This window comes from Physcomitrium patens, chromosome 20 (assembly GCF_059467195.1).
Source record: "Physcomitrium patens ecotype Gransden chromosome 20, ASM5946719v1, whole genome shotgun sequence".
Classification (NCBI taxonomy): domain Eukaryota; kingdom Viridiplantae; phylum Streptophyta; class Bryopsida; order Funariales; family Funariaceae; genus Physcomitrium; species Physcomitrium patens.
This window is the reverse complement of record NC_143429.1, coordinates 13,024,660-13,044,990: the sequence shown is the minus strand read 5'-3', so window position 1 is coordinate 13,044,990 and position 20,331 is coordinate 13,024,660. Positions and strand designations below refer to the sequence as shown.

General features: G+C 40.0%; 2 protein-coding genes and 1 long non-coding RNA gene across 3 annotated transcripts; all 3 read left to right on the top strand.

The window, feature by feature from the left end:
- Nucleotides 1–996: 996 nt before the first annotated feature.
- LOC112273328 (uncharacterized) lies at nucleotides 997–5,269 on the top strand. The gene is made up of 3 exons (XM_090245147.1): nucleotides 997–4,600; nucleotides 4,738–4,855; nucleotides 5,027–5,269. Exons 1-2 carry the CDS (start codon nucleotides 2,017–2,019, stop codon nucleotides 4,743–4,745), a joined length of 2,592 nt encoding a protein of 863 aa, XP_090101273.1. The 5' UTR covers nucleotides 997–2,016; the 3' UTR covers nucleotides 4,746–4,855; nucleotides 5,027–5,269.
- A 141-nt stretch (nucleotides 5,270–5,410) lies between these two features.
- LOC149987302 (uncharacterized) lies at nucleotides 5,411–6,776 on the top strand. Its single transcript, XR_016498912.1, has 2 exons — nucleotides 5,411–5,823; nucleotides 5,995–6,776. It is a non-coding gene; the product is annotated as an uncharacterized LOC149987302 (long non-coding RNA).
- A 7,968-nt stretch (nucleotides 6,777–14,744) lies between these two features.
- On the top strand, nucleotides 14,745–17,672 carry LOC112273235 (4-alpha-glucanotransferase, chloroplastic/amyloplastic). The gene is made up of 2 exons (XM_024501726.3): nucleotides 14,745–14,920; nucleotides 15,334–17,672. Exon 2 carries the CDS (start codon nucleotides 15,387–15,389, stop codon nucleotides 17,385–17,387), a length of 2,001 nt encoding a protein of 666 aa, XP_024357494.1. The 5' UTR covers nucleotides 14,745–14,920; nucleotides 15,334–15,386; the 3' UTR covers nucleotides 17,388–17,672.
- Nucleotides 17,673–20,331: the final 2,659 nt, after the last annotated feature.

The following is a 20,331-nucleotide window of genomic DNA, read 5'->3' as shown; positions in this document are numbered from 1 at the left end:
ACTCACTTTGGAACTCACAAAAATTGATCTATTGAGAAACATGAAGAAGCACAAGTTATCCCACGTCGAGCGGACCTTTAAGATTTCAGAAGCAAACTCTAGTCTTGTGGGGTCCCATGAGCTGGACTTTAAGGCTCGAATGACTAGGCTGCCTTGTAAGAAGCCAGTGGATGGAGGACATGCATTGAGAACAGGGACTGGGACGTCAGGACAAGGAACGAGGGGCTGGAAACAAGAAGATAAATTTAGTAAAAGTCTATTTAACATTCATATATATATATATATATATATATATACATATATTTAAAAAACATATTTTTATATTATTAAATTATATGGAATAGATTTAAAATCATAAATTATAATTATACTAAATATTGAAATATATACTTAAAAAAGCATTATGCCAAAGTAAGTTGTACTTATTATTCACTTTAAAAAATAAAATTAAAATATTAAAATAAAAAATGATAAAGTAATAATTATCAATTCAAATATGATAAAATAAATGGCCGCATGGTAGCTAATGTATTCCACAACCAGTAATTGTTCTTGGATTAAATTAACACTAAAACAGTTACCCACATGATATAAAAATATTAACCCAGGATTTAAAAATCACAAAAAATACAGAAAAGCAAAAAAATTTTAATTATGAATTTTGGAGAATTAAAAACACATGACAGAGAAATTCAATTCAACGGCTGAATTATTCCGCACAATTGTGGCCCCAGGTACCAAGGGAGAACGAGAACCAGCGGAACTCTGTTCACACGGACATCTGAGCACGCAACAGTATATCCCAAGAAAAGCGCCGCGAGGGGAGGAGGATAGGGCATCAGCAGCATCACGGATAGGGCATCAGCATCCCACTGAGACGACGTGGCCGCCACGTCGGATCAACAAGGGGTGGTGGGGTCCACGTCCGGTTGTGGAGCTCCGTGGGACTCGCTGCTTCCGACGAGTCCGATCAAGAATTCCGCGCCTTTGCAGGCGCAGGATATTGCTCCTCCTCCTCCTGCTTCGAGTCGGTCAATCGCTGCTGACCCGAGCGAGCGAGCGCCATTGGGGTGGAATTTCTTAACAGCAGCGTGAAGTGAGCTCAGTGGTGGTGTGCCACACAAGTTCGGGAATACACACCACCAACAACAGTAACTATACCCAAGACGAGTGCTGTCGTCGACGTCGGTTCCGTGTTTCGGTGCTTTCCTCTTGAATTGGTGCCTGTGGTGCTCGTAGGGTTTTTATTTTTTATTTTTTATTTTGTTTCGCTCTGTGCTGTTGCTGCATTGTGTTTCTGTGGAGGACACGCCGTGGCTGGTTCTTGTGATCACCGTTCTGGCAACATGTAACGCTTTTGGGCTGGAATATTGGAATCTCGGGGAGTGAGTACTGCGATGATGCATTGTTAGGGTTTGGTGGGGATGGGGTAGCAGGGTTGTAGTGTAGGGAGAGAAAGGGATCGAGGTTGGAGAAGTTGGTTTTCATCGTGTGCGCTTGGTGGTGAGGTTGTGATACTGGCTAGGCTTAGTTTTCTGTGTTTTTTTCGTTGTTGTTGTGCTGCGACGATTTCGGGATTGGTGAAGCTGTTGGGGTTGCTGGTGAGGGCAGGGCTTTAGGGTGAGGACAAGAGCTTCGCAAGCAGGGGAGATCACGGAGAGTGCTGCGAGTGGCTAGCAGTAACAACGGAGAAATTCTTTTAGGGTTACGAGTGAGCGTGTGCGGGAAATTTGATTCGAAGTATGGAGTTGTGAAGGTCAGGTAGGGGCAGGAGATGCTGGGCAAGATTTAGTCTGAGGGAGGTTGTTGCGAGGGTGGGGAGCAGTATCGCGAAGGTGGAGCGAGGGAAGTTTAAGCGAGGGACGCGCTATTCTTCTCATCGATATTGCAATGTGATGTTCACTCTGGGGGGACATTGTTTCTCCGCGCTAGGGCGAGTGACGTGCATAGGGTTTGCAAGAAGATTGGAGAGAGTGGAGAGTCGTCGGTTGTGGTACAACGGGGAAGGGCAGCGACATGGGTGACACCGATGCAGGACCAACAGCAACGAGCTCTATGGACTCCGGGGACATGGCCGGACTTGCAGCCTCTCGGGCGTTGATAGAAGGAGGGTCGCTTCCTCCTCGGAAGCGATTGCTAGCAGGGTTGAAGCAGAACGGCTGGTTGTCTACTTCACCTCCGCCCGCGGTGTTTCCGACTCAGGGTGGTGAGCATGCTGGGTTAGAGACCGAGGCAGTGAGTGCGGGACAGGGATTGGTCGCACGCAAGCACGAGGTCGGGAGTTGCATGGGTTGCAATGTGGTGGAGGGCGATGGAATGCGGAGAATTAAGCGGGGCGGGGTTTCGCTGCGGCTTTGCAGCGCTTGTGACGTGTTGTATTCGAAGAGCATGTTCTGTCCGCATTGCCTTGCGATGTACCACGATGCGAGTTTGCTAGGAGACCCGTCGATGTGGCTGGTATGCAGTCGATGCAGGCGGTCGGTGCACCCGGAGTGCGAGCAGAAAGCGAGCGGGACGATGCCGGACGCGGCGTTGTACGTGTGCATGGATTGCGTAAACTCGAGTCGACGGCACAGGGAGTCGAATGGGGTGACAGGGATGAGGAGCAAGCCGAGTTCTGGAAGGTCGGAAAAGTTTGGGGAGGTGAGGACAGGAGTGAGGGTGGGGTTAGATTGTTTGAGTCCAGCCCTGAAGAAGCCTCGAATGATGAGGCACGCGGATGGTTCAAGATTTGAGAGGCAGAGGTATATGCTGGATGCAACGGGCGTGGCGGGGGATGCAAGGAGCAGGAGCTTGGGATATTCTCGAAAGATGTCGCTGGGGCAGGTGCAAATGGAGGGAGCATCGCCGCAAGAAGTAGCCGCCGCGGCTCGGAACGCCGCAGCAACAGCGGCGAAAGTGGCGGCAGCAGCGAAAGCGAATGCAGCTGCGAAGGCGAACGCTGCGGTGAAAGCAGCGGCTGCTGCGAAGGCAGCACTGGAGACTGCTGCACATGCGTGCCGGGCCGAGGCTGCGTGCCGAGTGGAGCTGCGAAGGAAGGTGGCGAATGCGCAAAACAGATCGGGCGGAGGCGGAGGTGGCGGAATGAGACTGGAAATCAACGTGCATTCAGAATCTCGTCGTGATAGGAGCTATAAAGGAGAGGTAAAGAACGAGAGGGACGAGGGGTATGGCGGCAGACGGGCTGGCGCGGGGTCTGTGGACGACGAAGAGCTAGCCCGGCAGCTGCACAGAGTGATAAATAGCAGTCCGAGGATATCTCGAAGCATGACTCCGATGCGTCGGAGAGCTGTGGTGAAGCCAGAGGCTCCGTCGAGCGGGCTGAGCAACAGCAGTGCGGAGGCAGTGAGATCACGATCTCGAACCGGCGATGGAGGTGGATCAGAGAGCGTGCAGGTGCATGGGCAGAGTCACAGCCACAATTTACATGGTCAGCAGCAGCAGCAGCTCCATCACCATCACCACCACCAGGCAAATGCGCATCAAGTCCAACGTCATGGGCATCAGCAGTTCCGGCACCAGCAGACCCGACTGCGGTCGATAACGCACAAAGATTTGAGGCGCATTGATAGCAGGGCGTCTCGACATGAAGCGAAGATGGGGTTGGAAGGTGACGGCAATGGCAGTGGGGATGGGCAAGGAGAGCAGATGCAGATGGAAGGGTTGGAAACCCCGGGCAATGCTAATGCCGATGCCGATGCCGATGCACTGGGTAGTTCCATGCAGCACGACCAGATGAAGGTGCAGGAAGATGAGGGGATGGATGGAGGTGCGAAGATGGAGGTGATGGATGCAGCGTTGGAGTTTGAAGGCGTAGTTGTTGCAGATGACGCGAGCATGTTATTCGACGCGTTGGTGGAGGCCGATGGAGCGGGGATGGAGGGCGGGAGCGTAGGTGTGGACGATCGGAGGCCTGACTATTTGCAGGAGATATTGGAAGCGGCGGTGCTGACGGACACCGCGATGTCTGTCAACGAGTGTGGTCTTGTAGAGGTGTCGGATCTGGAGTCTTTTCGGGGGGAAGTGGGAACATCAGACCAAGAACATAGTGTAGGACGAGAGCAGGGGCAGGAGGTTGTAGAAGCTTCGGAGTTGGGCGGTATGGGAATGGGAGCAAGGAGTGAACCGGTGGAGTTGCACAGGGACGCATGCGGGACAAGTCTGTCAGAGCCGACCCCGATCGTTGGTGGTGTCCCCGAGGGTTCAGTGGTGGTCGAGGATGAGAGGAACACTTCGGCAGTTGTAGATGATGTAGAAATGCGAGAGGTAGGCGATGGTGAAGCAGCTTTGATTGCTGCGGAAGTGGGTAATACGGGCCCATCAAGTATTAGTGAAGCGCTGTCGGAGGCACCTTCAGTGGTTCAAGACGATGGTGCGTCTGGACCGGAGACTGTGAGAGAAACTGGGATGGAGGAGTCTGGTGTGGAAGGTCCGGAGGGACGGATAGCGGCTGGGGATGCCGTCACTGGTAGTGCCAATGCTGCAATATTGGAAGGCGGAGGTTCGACTACTGGACAAGAAGAGTGGAGATCAGGCGTATCTGAAGGTGCTGCTCATGGTGCTGACGGACAGACTACTTCCGGTTCTGCAGCTCAACAGAGTAGGTTCTGCAAACTCGCTGCTGCACGTTTTGCCATTTTGCATTGTATTGTAGCTTAGGGTTTTCCTTTGTCTTTTTATTTTTCTCTCAAGTTGTGCTTGGTGAGCTGGTGTTGAAGGGTGTTCTTGTGTCGTCAGGTGGTTGAGCTGACTGGGGAAAATCACGCAATTCGAGATGGTTTGGCGATGTCTTCATTTGTCTCTGGAATTCAAGTTGGATCTGTGTACGCGATGGCTGGCGGTGCTGATGTGTTCGGTATGCTAGCCCATGTGAAGTCGAAGTACATGAGTGTCTCCATTGGGCATTTTACCAGTGTTTGCTAGCTTCGATGCTGGTTTGGTGATTGGATATAGAAGTATTTGTGTTTGTATGTTTTTTTTTAGGTTTAGGAGTGGGCGTTAAGTTCCTTCATGTCCTTGTGAGCAGGCAGCAGAGTATTTCATGTGTTGTAGGAAGAGTGGAGACTTCGGAGGCGGAGGGTGCTCTGAGGAGACTGAAAGAATATAGTGAAATTTCTTTTCAGACTTTAGGTGTACATAAATACTGTACCATGGGTCTTGCATACAGTCGCAGGGACGATGCGTCAAAGTAGCTGGGCCACCGCAGCTGTTCCGAAATATGTACCACGATATTGCCACTCACCAAGTTCTATGTGTGAAGTTTTGTGTACAGGGTGTCTGTCACGTTTATGCATCACATAACTGGGTTGGCTCGGAACAGGATCGGATGTCCCACCTAGTTCTTATATTGTGAACCATGGATCGATTTTCTGTTTGGGGAGCACATGTTTTTCTCAAGTCGCGTAGTGTCTGCTCTCTTCATTTACGTCATGATTGCTGCATAATTGTACGAGTGTAGTGGGAGTAAACGGATGAATGTTTCTGTCGGGGGACATCCCTCTTGCAACATTTACGAAATGCCATGTTGTTGTAGAAAGGTTTAAGCAGATTCGCAGTGTTAAAAAAATCGGATACATAGCTAAACCTGGAAAGTCTTTCCACCTTGCGAACCCTGTTCAGCCTTGAAAAGTTGCACCTACAATGAGTGACGAAGATTCCTTAAATTTTGGTGTGGAACATCCATATTATTTTCAGAGTTTTAGCGCCGCAACCGGACGACCTCACCTTCATTTCAGATTGTTGACTTCACTGAAGTAGCTGCTGAACTTGAGGGCAGGGGCCTTCATCTCCAGACTACACGATGGAAATCATCATATTCCGCGGGTAAGTTTTCATTCCCAGAATAGTGACTTTACTTGGAAAGGCCATGGAACGTTCACTTTGTCTTCGCGAAGCACCCTAGGTTGCCAAGATTGGAAACGTTGGGGCTGGACGATTCTTGAGGAATAAACCAGTCACGTCCAGTCTGTCAAACTGGGCCCCTCGTCGCCGCAGGAACACAGCTACGATATTTGTGGCCTATCCCAAGCTAGTTGCAGCGCAAATTACTGGTAGCCAAGACCCCCAATCCCTCACGGGATGCCATCTCCAAATGATTCTGTTCTCGATTACGGAACCTAGAATGTGCTCCCAGTGTGGCTGACGAGATCTTTCAGCAAGTGCATAGAATAATAGCCTTGCACGAGCTCACCTCCAGCTCCCTTCAACCAAACAGCATAGCTCCTCCAAGTGAACATCCTCTGATGGGTTCACCAGGATCGCAGCAATCCTTCGGAAAGCAAAGACGTCACTCGTAGATCACGATGTCAGGTGTGTGCGATTTTTTAAGACCAAGTGGGTGTTTTTTCTATTGCACAAAGGTTATCCATTGTGCGTTACGTGGACCCACACAATCGTGTCCGTGGAAACGAGTGTTATAAAAAAAACGGAGTTGGGTACGTCGAAACATCGAACAGATATTGTGGGGGTCCTGTTCAGAGGCAGCGTGGAGGGGAGGGGTCGCCGATCGATGGTCGCCGTCCTTTGAGGGTGCTGCACCGCCCACAGGACTTGCATAGCATGGGTGGGGGCTGGATAAGTGGGTGGAATCAGGCAAGGAAGGCAGTTAAGATTGCCCGTTGCATGACCCACCAAAATTAGGGTTTCTGGAAGCTTCACACCTACCTTCACCAGCACATTTATTTCCTCGGTGTGATCAACATTGCCAATCTGAATATAAAATTTTTTTTGTTTTGTTTTGACAATGTGATATTTCCATTGTTTATTGTGTATAAATATATATATATATATATATAAATCTTTATTTATTTATTTAGTAAAATTTACAATATATTTTTAGTTTATTCATTGGTATTATTAAATTATAACTTTAGTTTAAATAGTCTAATTTCATAGAAAATATATAAATACTTTCAAATTTTTTTTCCAACGTATACAGCCTATGTCTAAGAAAACAAAAGAAAGTAAAGCATAATGCAATATAAAGTAGTGACTTCATCAAAATATATACATACTATATTATAAATATCTAGCTTAAAGCAAGATAAGAAAAATACATAAAAACAAATATGAAGATTAATAATTATGGATCTGCTGAATTAAATGAGAATGTAGTAAATGTCATTGTGGTATCAATACTTATTTTGAGGTCCCTGTTTAATCTTTAACAAAAGACATTTTGATTTATTTAAACCTATCTCATCACATCAAGTGCCAATAGAAGTGGTTGGGTAGCGGCAAAATATCACAATATTATTTTAGGATGTTTATGTTTTATAATTAATTTGATAAATATTAATATTAAATGATCTATAAAGATCTATTCAGTTTTAGAATTAAGTCACTTGAAACCAACAAATGAATTTAGTTGTTAAGAAAGTCAAATACATGTTAAAAAGTTACTCAAGTATAAACTTTAAAGATGTATCTTCCAAGTGATGACATTATATCAACAAATACAAATTTGATTATTTATAAAATGTCCAAATAAATTACTATAAACAATGAGTATAGTGGGTAGATCATTTTGAATAACAAAAATTTACACAATTTATAAAATTTACAAATTTATAAAATTAACAAATATTTACAAATTTATAAAATTTCACGAGGATATTTTGTATTATTGTTGAGTTTTATAAAAATAAATAAGTTTTTATATCAGTAAAACTACTTCTTTTGTTGCAATCCTTATTGATGCAATACTTAAACTTACTATACATTACTAATCTATCTTTATTTTTATATATACAAAATATAAATTAGTGTGTGGATATATAAACGATGGTTGTACTAAGATACAAAAATATGTATATATGAATATAAAAATCTAAAAGATACCTAAAAATAAACACCATTTATGGCTCATAGATGTTACAATAAATTTATTAAATATATAATACCCTTATGGTTTATTATACAATTTACTAGAAAAATCCTCTGTAAGACTTATCAATAGAGCATCTAAAAATAACATATAAAAATTATAGATTATTTAATCAAATTTAGAAAAAAAAAAAAAAAAAAAAAAAAAAAACAGTATATGTAATAATTTTTCATCATCATTAAAAAAATCGATTTGTATCATCATTTTCTGTTTCGAAAATAAAACTACTCCTACATGTACTAACATAAATCATAAGTTGTAGCTCCTTTTTTTTATTTTCTGTTTTTTCTTTTCATTTCTTTGTTTCTTATTTGTAAAGATTCGTATATGATTATACGTATACTATTTTCTTTCACAATTCATGTGTTTGTTTTAACTTTTGAATTCAAAGCACCAAAAAATATTAATGAAGGTGTAACGTAGGCAACAAACTGAGGTCTAGCAGCTGTGAAGGAATCAATTACATGACGAAGTGATAAAGGAACAGCATCTCAAAACTTTTGATCAACCTATGAAACGGTTACTTCTAATTTTTGTTTTGTGGAATCATAGAAGGGTTGGACACTGGTAAATAAGCAACCATAAGCTGAAGTGAAAGCACAACCCTCCCCGGCATCAATATCCATGCGGACCTCGAAACTTTAATACAGCCAGTTCAACAATTTGTTCCATGTGTTTGGAAGGCATACCTGTTTGTCCTAGATTTTGAAATATAGGTGCGAAAAGTGACAACGAACTCCTAAAATATACAATCGAAATCTTTATGAAATTTGCGAATTTTCACCGCAACTGCGAGATGAAGAAGTAATACGATTGAGTATTCAAGAGCTTCTGTAAACATCGAGCAGCTCAACATCAGAAGGATACACACAACTATGTATCGAAAAGGGGAGTCAGAAAAGCGCTAGTCCTTTCAGTGTGGTCCTCTTCTGAGGTGTGTGTGCTGCACAGACGCTCTTCTTTAGCAAAGGAAAGTAGTTTCTAAATCTGTACAGGCAAATCTGGTTCAAGTCATACTATGTGATTGGTCACACTGCTCATGGTTTTGGTGAACGCCAATTCTTGCTGTTCTGGTTGACTATCGAGCAGTAGCAAAGTGCACACCACCTTTGAAAGTGCTCCTCCTGTCCAATGCATATTTTTGACGCTGTTCAAAATGTGGCGTACTGCTTTCAAAAGTGCCTAATCAACTCAGGTTTTCGCTGTCCGAATGTTCATAAATAGCAATAATACAATTCACCAAAATTCTAGATTAAAGCCTCCGGTATTTGTTTAGAACTAATATCGATAAACAGAAGTTGATCCGAATAGTGCAGGGTCACCTTGAATTGGAAACTAATGGATAATACAAATCAGTCGATTTTGGGATCAAATAGTGCCCGCGACTCAGCTTCTTGATATCATTAGCACAGAGTCCAGCATAGTTTCTACATCAATGGAGCTGGACTAAAGAAATTCTAACGTCTTCCGCTCAACTACTTCGTTATCCAATACATCGCTTAGGGCATGTCATTCCACTTACATCAGCACTATCTGTCAGTAGTCGTTAACAAGATTGCATAACCGAACTATCATAGTATTCGTTTATTTATTCATTTACAATTACTAAAAAAACGAACGAGGTTTTCAAATCAACGAAGGCTGAGGTTATCAAGCCATAAAAGTTTGAGTTCTTCCTTGACTGCCACTCGAATGAGACCATATTAGATTATTGCTACACCACTTGTGCATCAAAAATAGCACCTCTACTTGCTCCATGTATTTTCGCAGCGTGAAAATTCACATTCTGTGAGGAAGATGCATATTGAATACAATCGAAATGCCCAAAATGCCGTCGACAAAAGCTGATGAGAATCCATGGAACTCTAACAATGTCAGCCATGGTCAAACTTTGGAGTTTCAGGGCCCAGAAATTTTAGCAGACTTATCAGTGGAATGTGTACAATAATCATGGACTTCGACGTTCCAAATTGATGTTGCTCAAGGATGCATTAACCAAGTTCCTCTGCAAACTGCATTGTCGTTATAAATTCAACGCGTATGATCATCTGCATTGTTAATGAATTACGCTCCTCACTAAATTCTTCAACGATTTCGAAAGTTTCCCACATCCAAGTTAAAGAGTGCAACAAATTGAATATCCCGCAAAAACTACAAGACTTGATGCTTGCGCAATATCCGAGGATTATCATTCTGGATTCGCAAAACAAACACCAGGAAGAAGATCCAATAGCCGATTTGCGAGCTCCACAGTGAATTGCATGACTTCAAAGAGACACATGTGTCTGCACCGACGGAACCATAGGAATTGCAATTGATGACAATGCACAACCGCAGTATTTGCCTCAACGAACTCGGGAGTGAGTCTGAACAAGTCATTGTTGAACCAATTGAAGGATGGTTCACAACAAGCACACAGCAAAAACCAGCTCAGTCACTTCTTAAATATCGTGAAGTTCGTTATTGGCCTTGAGAATGAACAAAAACGTCTTGCCTCCGCTGCTGCATCCCTCAGAGAACGGAATAATTCTCTGGTCGTGAAATCTTAACCTGCAAAGTGACTTCAACGCATCCCTCGAACTTGTGGCTGTGCAGCTCGTAGCATTCGTCGTTCAGGACGCGCCAAATTGAGGCGGCGAAATGCACAGACCTCGCCATGGTGACAATCAGGGACGACAAAAACAACAAGACGTAGTGGATCCTACGATCATCGGAGGGCTGGCGCGGCATCCAGCAAGCAAGCAAATAGAATGAGGCGAGATTCATGACCCCGCCCTTGTTTACATAAACTGGCTAAGAGGATTTGAATCGGACGAACAGAACAAGGCGCGGAACAGGATGTCTCATCCATTGTCCCTCTGTTCATCCTCGCCTGACAGTGGAGATGCCTCTTTGAATTGCCAATTTGGGGTTGCCCAAGATTAATTAATTGCTATGGATATAAAGTTTTATTTCAAAATCCTCTTCCTAGTCCAAAAGTATATAGAAATGAAAAAAATAGTAATTTTGGATTTTATTTTATTTTAATTTACAAGTAATATTTTAAATGAAAAGGAACGATCTAAATAATTATGGTTACAAAAGAAGAATATAAATTTATAACTCACAATAAAGAAAAACAAAAATAATAAGTTCTATGATATTATAATTAGTCAGTATCATTTTATTATGAATTACACTATTCATAGCCTTTTAACTATTGAATGTTTTTTATCTTCTAATTTGATTTTGTATAATAAATATTTATTTTGTACACAATTCAACTCTAGTGTAAAAAATAATTTCATTTGATGATTTTACAACTTATTCAAACTATACATGATGGTTGGTATTTTGATTTTTATAAAAAAAATCTGGATTTATCATTTATAGATATTTGCACATTGTTTCAATAATTATAATATCTTCATAATTATCAAGTAAATTATAAATATCTTTTTTTTAGCTTTTTATATGATTTTCCAAATACATCTACAGTTCATAATCATTTATAGTTTTATAATTGATGATATTTTATTTTTTCTAATTTTATAATAGCCATTCATTAGATACACATTTATATTTTTATAAAAGGCTCGAAATTGATATTAGAATATAAATTTTATAATAAAAGTAAACCTAAGTAAAACTTTTATACTATATATACTTTACATAATTAAGTTCCTTTATTATATAGTTACAAAATCGAAAGCTGTTTTGGATAAAATATCATTTATAAAAACAAGATAAAAATGATAATTTAATAATAGTTCAAATAAATAAATATGTACATATATATCTATATATATATAGAGAGAGAGAGAGAGAGAGAGAGAGAGAGAGAGATAATTTTTTCAAAGTTTTGTATGTTATTTATAATATTATTTGTGCATTGAAATCAAGCATACCAAATTTTTGGATTAAAATATCCCAAAATTAATATTATCAACGTATTATAATATAGTGAAACTAATAATAATAATTCTTAATTTTTTTACTTCAATTTTAGACTACTTTTGGTGGTAAAATATTATAGCATTAAGCAAGTTTCAATTTTTGAGATTTTTATTTCATAATTTATATTTATATGTTACTCGTATTGTTATGTTGTTCTCGGTACAAATCTTTACTATATGTTCGTTTTAAATTTAAATAATATATTTACATTTCAAACTGTATCTTATAATATAATCTTTTCAACTATGGTCTCAACCGCCACTATCTGTGCACAAACCAAGACACTAAGGCATTTACTTTAATGGGACTTGAGTCAGGAGAACTTGCCTAAACAAGAAAGCAAATCAATTAATACTTGCTTGTACAAAGCAAGGTCACCTGCCAAATGTGAGCAACATATGCTTGTGGGGCTACTAGAAAGCAACCAAAGATGGTTTTTTTGGTAGATAGACAATGTTTCTTCATCAAAATGCAAACTTGTCTAATATTTTGCTTTGCATATTCAAACGTGGACACTCAATTTCTTTGTAATTTTCACACAATTCCACACAAAGTTGTGACAAGGATTTGGCACACATGTAACTATAAATATCTTTTACTTTTTTCTTTAAAAATTTAGGTTTTGTATTAAAAAGATTCAAATAAATTTAAAGTAATGCATTGATTGTATAATCACATAATTTCTATATATCGATTTCATGCAATCTAACATGAATTTGGTTTTTTGACCTTAGAAAGCCATGCAAGATTTTATGTATTTGATTAATTACACACATACACATAAATGTACCAATTATATGGCTTGTGCATTTAGTTAAATCACAAAAGATGCTATCTATTTTCTAAAATAATAACATCAATAACAGTCAACTACAGTGGAAGAGTATCAACAAAATTGAAATCAGAATTAAATAATCTTACAAAAACAAAAGAAACTAACTCAAAGTTTGTTTTTATAGTAATTATTGAACATTCTGCCACAAAGTAATAGATATATCAATCATTTGTTCCAATCTTATCTTCAACATATTTCCAATCTTATACGATTTTATAATTTAATTTAATTTCCAATCTTATTTTCAAAATCAAATTCATTGTGTCAGTTGGATTCACATTTGGATTGCTGAATTTGATTTTGAAAATTTATTGTGGAATTTATACGTTTAGGATACCATGAAGGCTGGTTGTAATAAAATTTGTCAATGAGACAATATTTTAATGATGGCTAGTATTTTTAAATATATATAAACACAGACATGCAATTAAAACAAACCCAGTAAGAAAAATTGTATGAGATCAATGATTTTTTTGAAGAAGGCATTATAGTAAAAATTAAAAACTTACAAAAAATAAATATATTTATATATTTATTTATATTATGGCCTTTCTAACAAATTTTGGCAATCATTGTATGGCATTTACTCAACAATAGTTCCACATACACAAATTTAACGCCCACCCAAACAGTATTTTTGGTTTTTTGTCCCTCTGATTGAACAACAACCAATCATCCTACTTGCTTATGTTGCCGTGTCAGTACAGCATTGCTCAAGATTTCTAAAACAAACATCACAACTTTTTTGAAAACACTTGTTCAAATAGACCAAATCTTAGTTATAAATGCACCAGTCATATCCATTACATTAACAAACAAAGGTGGATTGGTTTATGATCAATAAATTACCAAAAAAGAAAACAAACAAACAAACACACCTAATTTTGATTTAAATACAATGTCCACCTTTATTAGGGGGTTTCAAACATGGCCTTTTTGGGTGATATTTTACTCGTGATGCAAACTTGAAGTATCTCATGATATTTCAAAATATCACTTGATAGTTCACCAAATTGACTTGGGTGATTTTGAAATTGAAATATAAAAAGAGAGGCGACTCAAATATCAAAAACCAAGTCACTTGCCTTAACTCTCTAGCCTCTTTGACTTCTTACCAAGGAGGTAATATCAAGGGATAATAAATTTTGAACCCAGGGGTAATATTAGGAAGTAATAAAGTTTGAGTTAGGGAGTAATATCAGGAGTTAATCAAGTTTGAATGGTGATTTGGAGTGATCCTGGGAATATCAGAGGTTGAATTCCAATCATTTGGTTTTGCAAAAGTGCCATATTTGAAACCCCATATTGTTACAGAATTGTCTTCTAAACCTTTCAATGAGTAACTTTAGGCATACCCAAGTTAAAAAGTCACCGACAATGTGCTCTAGTTCTAGTTCACAACAAGGTGATTATGACCTCACAATCACATACCCACACATGTGCTCATGGGTTGTTGTTGTCAATTCACAATACACACATTCACTTTTTTCCATTGACATTCTACTAAAATACGCCAATGAACGTCAACTTCACTCACCATCATCATATATATTCATGTAAAGGAATTTGCACTTGGGAAAATTATGCCATTCACACAACACCACGTTTCCAAACAAATAACAATGTACTCATTTTGAAATGTCCTTGGAATTAATGTACATGGGAAGGAAGAATCCACATCAACTTCGTCCTTGCTCCCCATAACTTCCAAACCCTAAAAGTAAAAGTAAAAGTAACAAGTTTTAAAGAAGTAAAGATGGGAAAGTCAAAGTCGCGAAAAGTGGCGGGGGGAGGGAAACGGATGAAAGCGAAAAGTGGAGGGGGAGGGGGAAATATCGCGCGTGGTGAATGATGGGGGACCAAGCGTCGTGTACGCCAACACAATCAGTTCGTCAGTCACGGGCATCAATGTTTCCACCCGCTCGCCCTCCCTTCCTTCCCTTCTTCGCAGCCTATCCTAGTTAGTTGCACATGCTTCACGCTTCTCTATCCATCACTCCCACACCACTCTTGCTTTCGCACCCTCCTCTCTCCACGCTGCTTTCCTATTTAGCAGTGGAGGAAGGCAGCGAGGGAGGGGATCCTTGTCACCGAGTTGAGGTGTAGCGGGTAGACGCGGAGTCATTTTCTGCTCGATCGTCGCCACCGAGCTGCGGCGGAAACCACGTGTGGCCTTGGCTACGTTAGCAGGAATCTCAAGTGCATTGCAGTTTGCCGTCACGGCAGACGTTTGTGCGTTTGTTGAGGAACAGCGGTGGTTGCAGGTTAGTGGCAGTTTACGAGATAGAATCTAATCGGAAGATGTGTAATGTGAGTAGATCTAGAGTTTGTTGTTTCTTACACGTTGTCAATTGGATTTGAATGGTGACGGTGTGGTGACATAGGCTGGTGTTCCGTAGAGAGGGTAGGTTTGACAGTGTGGCATATTGCGCTAGGCATCGGACGTTGGATTAGAGTTTGTGTTTGTTTTCTTCCTTGTGTCGAAGGAGTGTAGCATGATCTGTATGCGCGTGTTTTCGAAAGTTGGGTGTGAATGAGAGATGCTGGTAGGAGTACATTGCCGTGAAGCGGATTGTTAGTCGGAGACCAAGCAATGGTGTTTAGGGAGGTCCGACCTGTGAGTTTGGAAGTCTAGTTCTGAATTTGTGACCTGACTTTCGTTTAATTGGTTGTTTAGGACTATGAGCAGGAGGTGTCAGCCGTGAGAATCGACTGCCTCAGTCTACGGCCATGACTACTTCCGTTGTTTGTGCTTCTCGAGTGTACGCAGTCGGGACACCATCGTTGAAAAGTTCCACATGGCGATGGGGAGAACGGTCGTTGCTCCCTAATAAGCACAATCATGCTCTTGGGAGCACCTCCAGGGTGTGGGTTGAGAGGGTGAAGAGAGACTACCCCCGATATTTCACTGCGAGTCCCGCGGCAGTTCTTAGTCCTGAGAGATTGGATCTTTCTCCGAAGGAAACGGATACCAATAAGCTTGGATCGGGGACATATGACCTGAAGGTTGGCGATGACTTGCCTGCAAACTACGCTGACGATGACCCGAACAGAATGAAGCCTGAGAGGAGATGTGGGGTGTTGCTGCACCCGTCGTCGTTGCCTGGACCAAATGGGATTGGAGAGCTCGGAGAGGAAACGTTTGCATTTTTGGACTGGTTGGCGTCGACGGGTTGCACGCTGTGGCAGGTCCTGCCTCTTGTTCCCCCAGGTAGGAAAGGGGGTGAAGATGGCTCCCCATACGCAGGAGTGGACGCGAATTGCGGTAACACATTGCTGATTTCTCTTGAGGAGCTAGTGAAGGACGGGTTGCTGGAAGAGATCGACCTTCCGTCACCTGTTCCGCTTGGTAAAGTGGACTTTGACGCGGTTGCCAGGATTAAAGACCCCCTCATTGCCAAGGCCGCGAGGAATCTCGTCAGCAGTAGAGGTGCTATGCGGGAAGAGCTTGACAGGTTTAGGACGGATCTTAGGATCTCCTCCTGGCTCGAGGAAGCGGCGCTTTTCGCTGCCATTGACAACGTCATTGATGCAAAGCACTGGTGGGACTGGCCGGAGGACTTGCGAGACAGGAACGCAGAGGCACTAGAAGCTTTCAGAAAGGAGCATCATGGCTTCATTACGCAGTTTGTTGCTGAGCAGTTCTTGTTCCAGCGGCAATGGCAAGCAGTGCATAAACACGCAAACGCGTTGGGGATTCGAATTGTTGGTGACATGCCTATTTACGTCGGGGGGCATTCAGGGGATGTGTGGGCAAACAGGGAGATGTTTGAACTGGATCCCTCGACTGGCGCTCCAGCTATGGTGTCTGGGGTCCCCCCCGACGCTTTCTCCGAGACTGGACAGTTGTGGGGGAGCCCCCTCTATGACTGGAAGGCGATGGCGGAAGATGGCTACTCGTGGTGGGCAAACAGAATGCGGCGTGCATTCGAGCTTTACGACGAGTTCCGGATCGACCACTTTAGAGGGCTTGCCGGCTACTGGGCTATCGACGCAGCCGAGGACACTGCCATGCACGGTAAGTGGCAGAAAGGTCCAGGCGAAGAGTTCTTTTCCGCCATCCGCGCCGCCGTGGGGAAGGTGGACATTATCGCGGAAGATCTCGGTGTTATCACAAGCGACGTCGTCTCGCTTCGCAAGAATATCAATGCGCCAGGGATGGCAGTTCTTCAGTTTGCATTCGGTAGTGACTCCATGAACCCGCATTTGCCTCACAATCACGAAGTTGATCAGGTTGTTTACTCGGGTACTCATGACAACGACACTGTGGTGGGATGGTGGAAGAAGGCGACGACATCCGAGCGGGAGCATGTGCTGCAGTATATGGGTTTAAAGAGTGACGAAAACATCCATTGGGAGTTCATCAAATGTGCGCTCTCTTCCGTGGCGCTCACCACCATTATCCCAATGCAGGACGTGCTAGGGTTAGATGACTCAGCTAGAATGAATACCCCAGCAACGCAAGCTGGCAACTGGGGGTGGCGGATCGGCGAGCCCGGCATCTTCAATGAGCTGGAGACGGAGAAGCGACAGCTTCAACTATGCTTGAAGCTCTTCAATCGATACCCGCGACACTTGCAAGAGCAGGAGAGGCTGAAAGCAGAAGCTGACGCTGCTAAAGCTGAAGCCCCCGAAGCAGAAGCTGACGCTGCTATAGCTGAAGTCCCCGAAGCAGAAGCTAACGCCAATGGCTCTTTGTCGTCTCTGCTCGAATCAACTCCTACAGCATAGACAGAATTTTCTTTTTCTTTTTGACAAGATTCTGTTTTTCGATTATTGTAAAGTCGGATCTGACCTTCCGGTAAAGCAAGGAGCATTTACCTCCACTGTATGTAGCATTAGCTATTAGATAATAATAGAAGACAATGTTTATCACCATTCAGTCAAAATCGCAGTAACGAAGCGGAGGCAACAGATGACTGAATGTTACGGATATTTTGGTGTACTTCTGAACACGTTGTATATTCCACTTCTCTATCTGAATTTTCCTGTAAGGAAAGGTGCTCAACTTATAAATTCAGTCTGTCATGATTTCCAAGGTGGCTCGTGAATACCGCTGCGTCTAGTCCTCGTACTCACTTGCAACTGTAGATTCGGTGATAAGCACGTCGGCAGCAGTTGGGGATTCAGAACGTATCAGCGACGTGGAGGCCTACAATTATATCAGATCATGCATTGGGTAAACGGAAACCGAGAATTCGTGGCAAACCCTATCTAGATCTATCCAGTGGAGCTTTTGCGGTGATCTCGTGCGCACTTTTGTATACAACGTCTTTGTCTGACGTGACTATATTTAGGCGGTTCACCAGAAGTGGAGCTCCAAAGCTGTTAATGACGCGTTGGATTGAACATGATGGGCGAGCCTTGGTTGGTTGATTTGCGGAAGAATTTGTCCAGATATTCTTTGAATCTGACACGGGTTCGGTCGTCCTTGTTGTGCCGCTATTCTGCAAGACCGACAAAACCCAGTAGAGTCTGGGTATTTGGGATCGTTGTAAGAAATTCTGATCCATACCTTGCTCAATTCCATGGCACCGACAGAGGGAAGACGTCGGCAAAGTGCCCATCAAGACTTGCAATGGATCTCGGTGAGCTGCTGCAAACTCAACAGCAGATAGATGCACTGGATTTCCAATTCATCGATGTATGTGATTGTTTATATATATATATATATATAGGCATTACACGAAAAACACCACCGTAAAGGAGTCATTACACTCAGATTGATGGATAGTGAGTGTGAAAAGGGGTGTTTAGGTTTAGGCAAATAGAAATAGAAGTAGAAATAGTAGATAGAGATCTTATTTGGTTCGCAGTATGCTTAAGAAAGTTAGTCTAGAAGACATGAAAGAAAATAAAGTTGTAGTTTTATTTATTTTAACTTTATATTGGATGGATAGGATTGTCATGTGAAGTTTGTATTAGGCCATGTCAAGAGATGGTCTTGTCAAATGTCAAGGATTGTTGAAAGTATTGATTATACTTTTTTCTTAAATATTTAAAATTATTTTTATAAATATTAGAAGTAAGATATAAGTGGCTAAGATTTAAAATTGTAATTAAAAAACATTTTAATCTATATCATGGACTCTTATTACTATGTATCATTTCTAAAGAAGAAACTTCTAAAAGACAAAATTTATCCACCAAGCCAAGGACCTATACAAAGACCTATACAAGGCTTGTATACTATTACCTTACAAAACTAGCTTTTTGGTTTGAAACCCTCTTATTTTAATTATAGGAATAGAATAGGTATATCACATTAATTGCTTCACTTCAAACAAGAACTATGAATGCATATATGTAAATACTTTTTTGTTCTAATGCTTCTAAAAATTATTTTAAAATTAAATTTTTGGACTATCAAAAAATATATATATGTTGATACATACATATAATTAAATCTGATATTTTGATTCTAAAAATATTTTTAAAATGATCTATACACTTATACAAATATAATTTATTTTTATTTTTATTTTACTCAAATAATTCACATTAAAAAAATCATTTGATTAAATTTTTATTATTATAATTTATTAATGGTTATATGATATTATAATATATTATATTATTTATTAAATATATATATATAATTTATATATTATTAATTATGTGTGTATGTATTTTAATAGATACTAATATAATACTAGTTTTAATTATAGATTTTTTAGTGAGATTTTAAATATAATTAATTAATCAAGATAAAAAAGAGTATGTAAGGTTAAATACAAAGTTCAAACAACTTAACAATAATTAGCACAATTTAATATTGAAGCTTCTTAAAGCTTTTAAAATAATAGTAGATTGTAATTAGATTTTTAAAACATAGAAGAAAATATCAACAATGTTAAGAAATAAGTATCAAGCATTGCAATCAATAGATAAATAAAAACACATAAAAACAAAGCACATAAAAGATAATTTCGTAGGAATTAAAGGTGATAAAATATATTGACAAGAAGATAAACTTGCATTAATTATTGGTTAGAGTTTATAAATTAGTTAATAGAATTGGTGGTTTTTATATTAAGCATCGAATTATATTATATTATATTTAAATTATTAATAATTATTCTTAATAAATATTTAAATCTCATTGTTCTTAAATTATATTATTCTTCTTAATAAAATTTATAATCAAACATTAGAAGAGGCTAATAATAACATATCAAGATAAATCATATTTGAAATTTTAAGTGCTTGAAGATATTAATTTTTCAACTATTATTCTTTGTACATTTTATACTAATAACCATTGAATTTCAAAATATGACAAAAATTGTAACTAACTCTATAAAACCATAAGCACAATGAAGTTTTTATGGTATGTGAGATTAGAAAATAACTTATATTTAAATATTATTTCTAATTTCTAATTTTTTTTATAAAGTTTTGAATAAAACATGCTACTAATGTATAAAATAGAATAAAAATAATTTTTAAAAATTACAATATTTTTTATAGATGATAATCAAGATATCTAATATAAAAATAACCAAATTGAAATTAAATTAATAAAATTAAAAATTAAAAATTATTTCTAAATAATTATTTTTAGAAGAGTTAAAAAATATTTTAAACATATTATAAAACTACAAAAGAAAAATATCAATACAAAAATCATAATTTTGCCAATAATACTATTCATTCTTTTAAATGTCTAATTGTC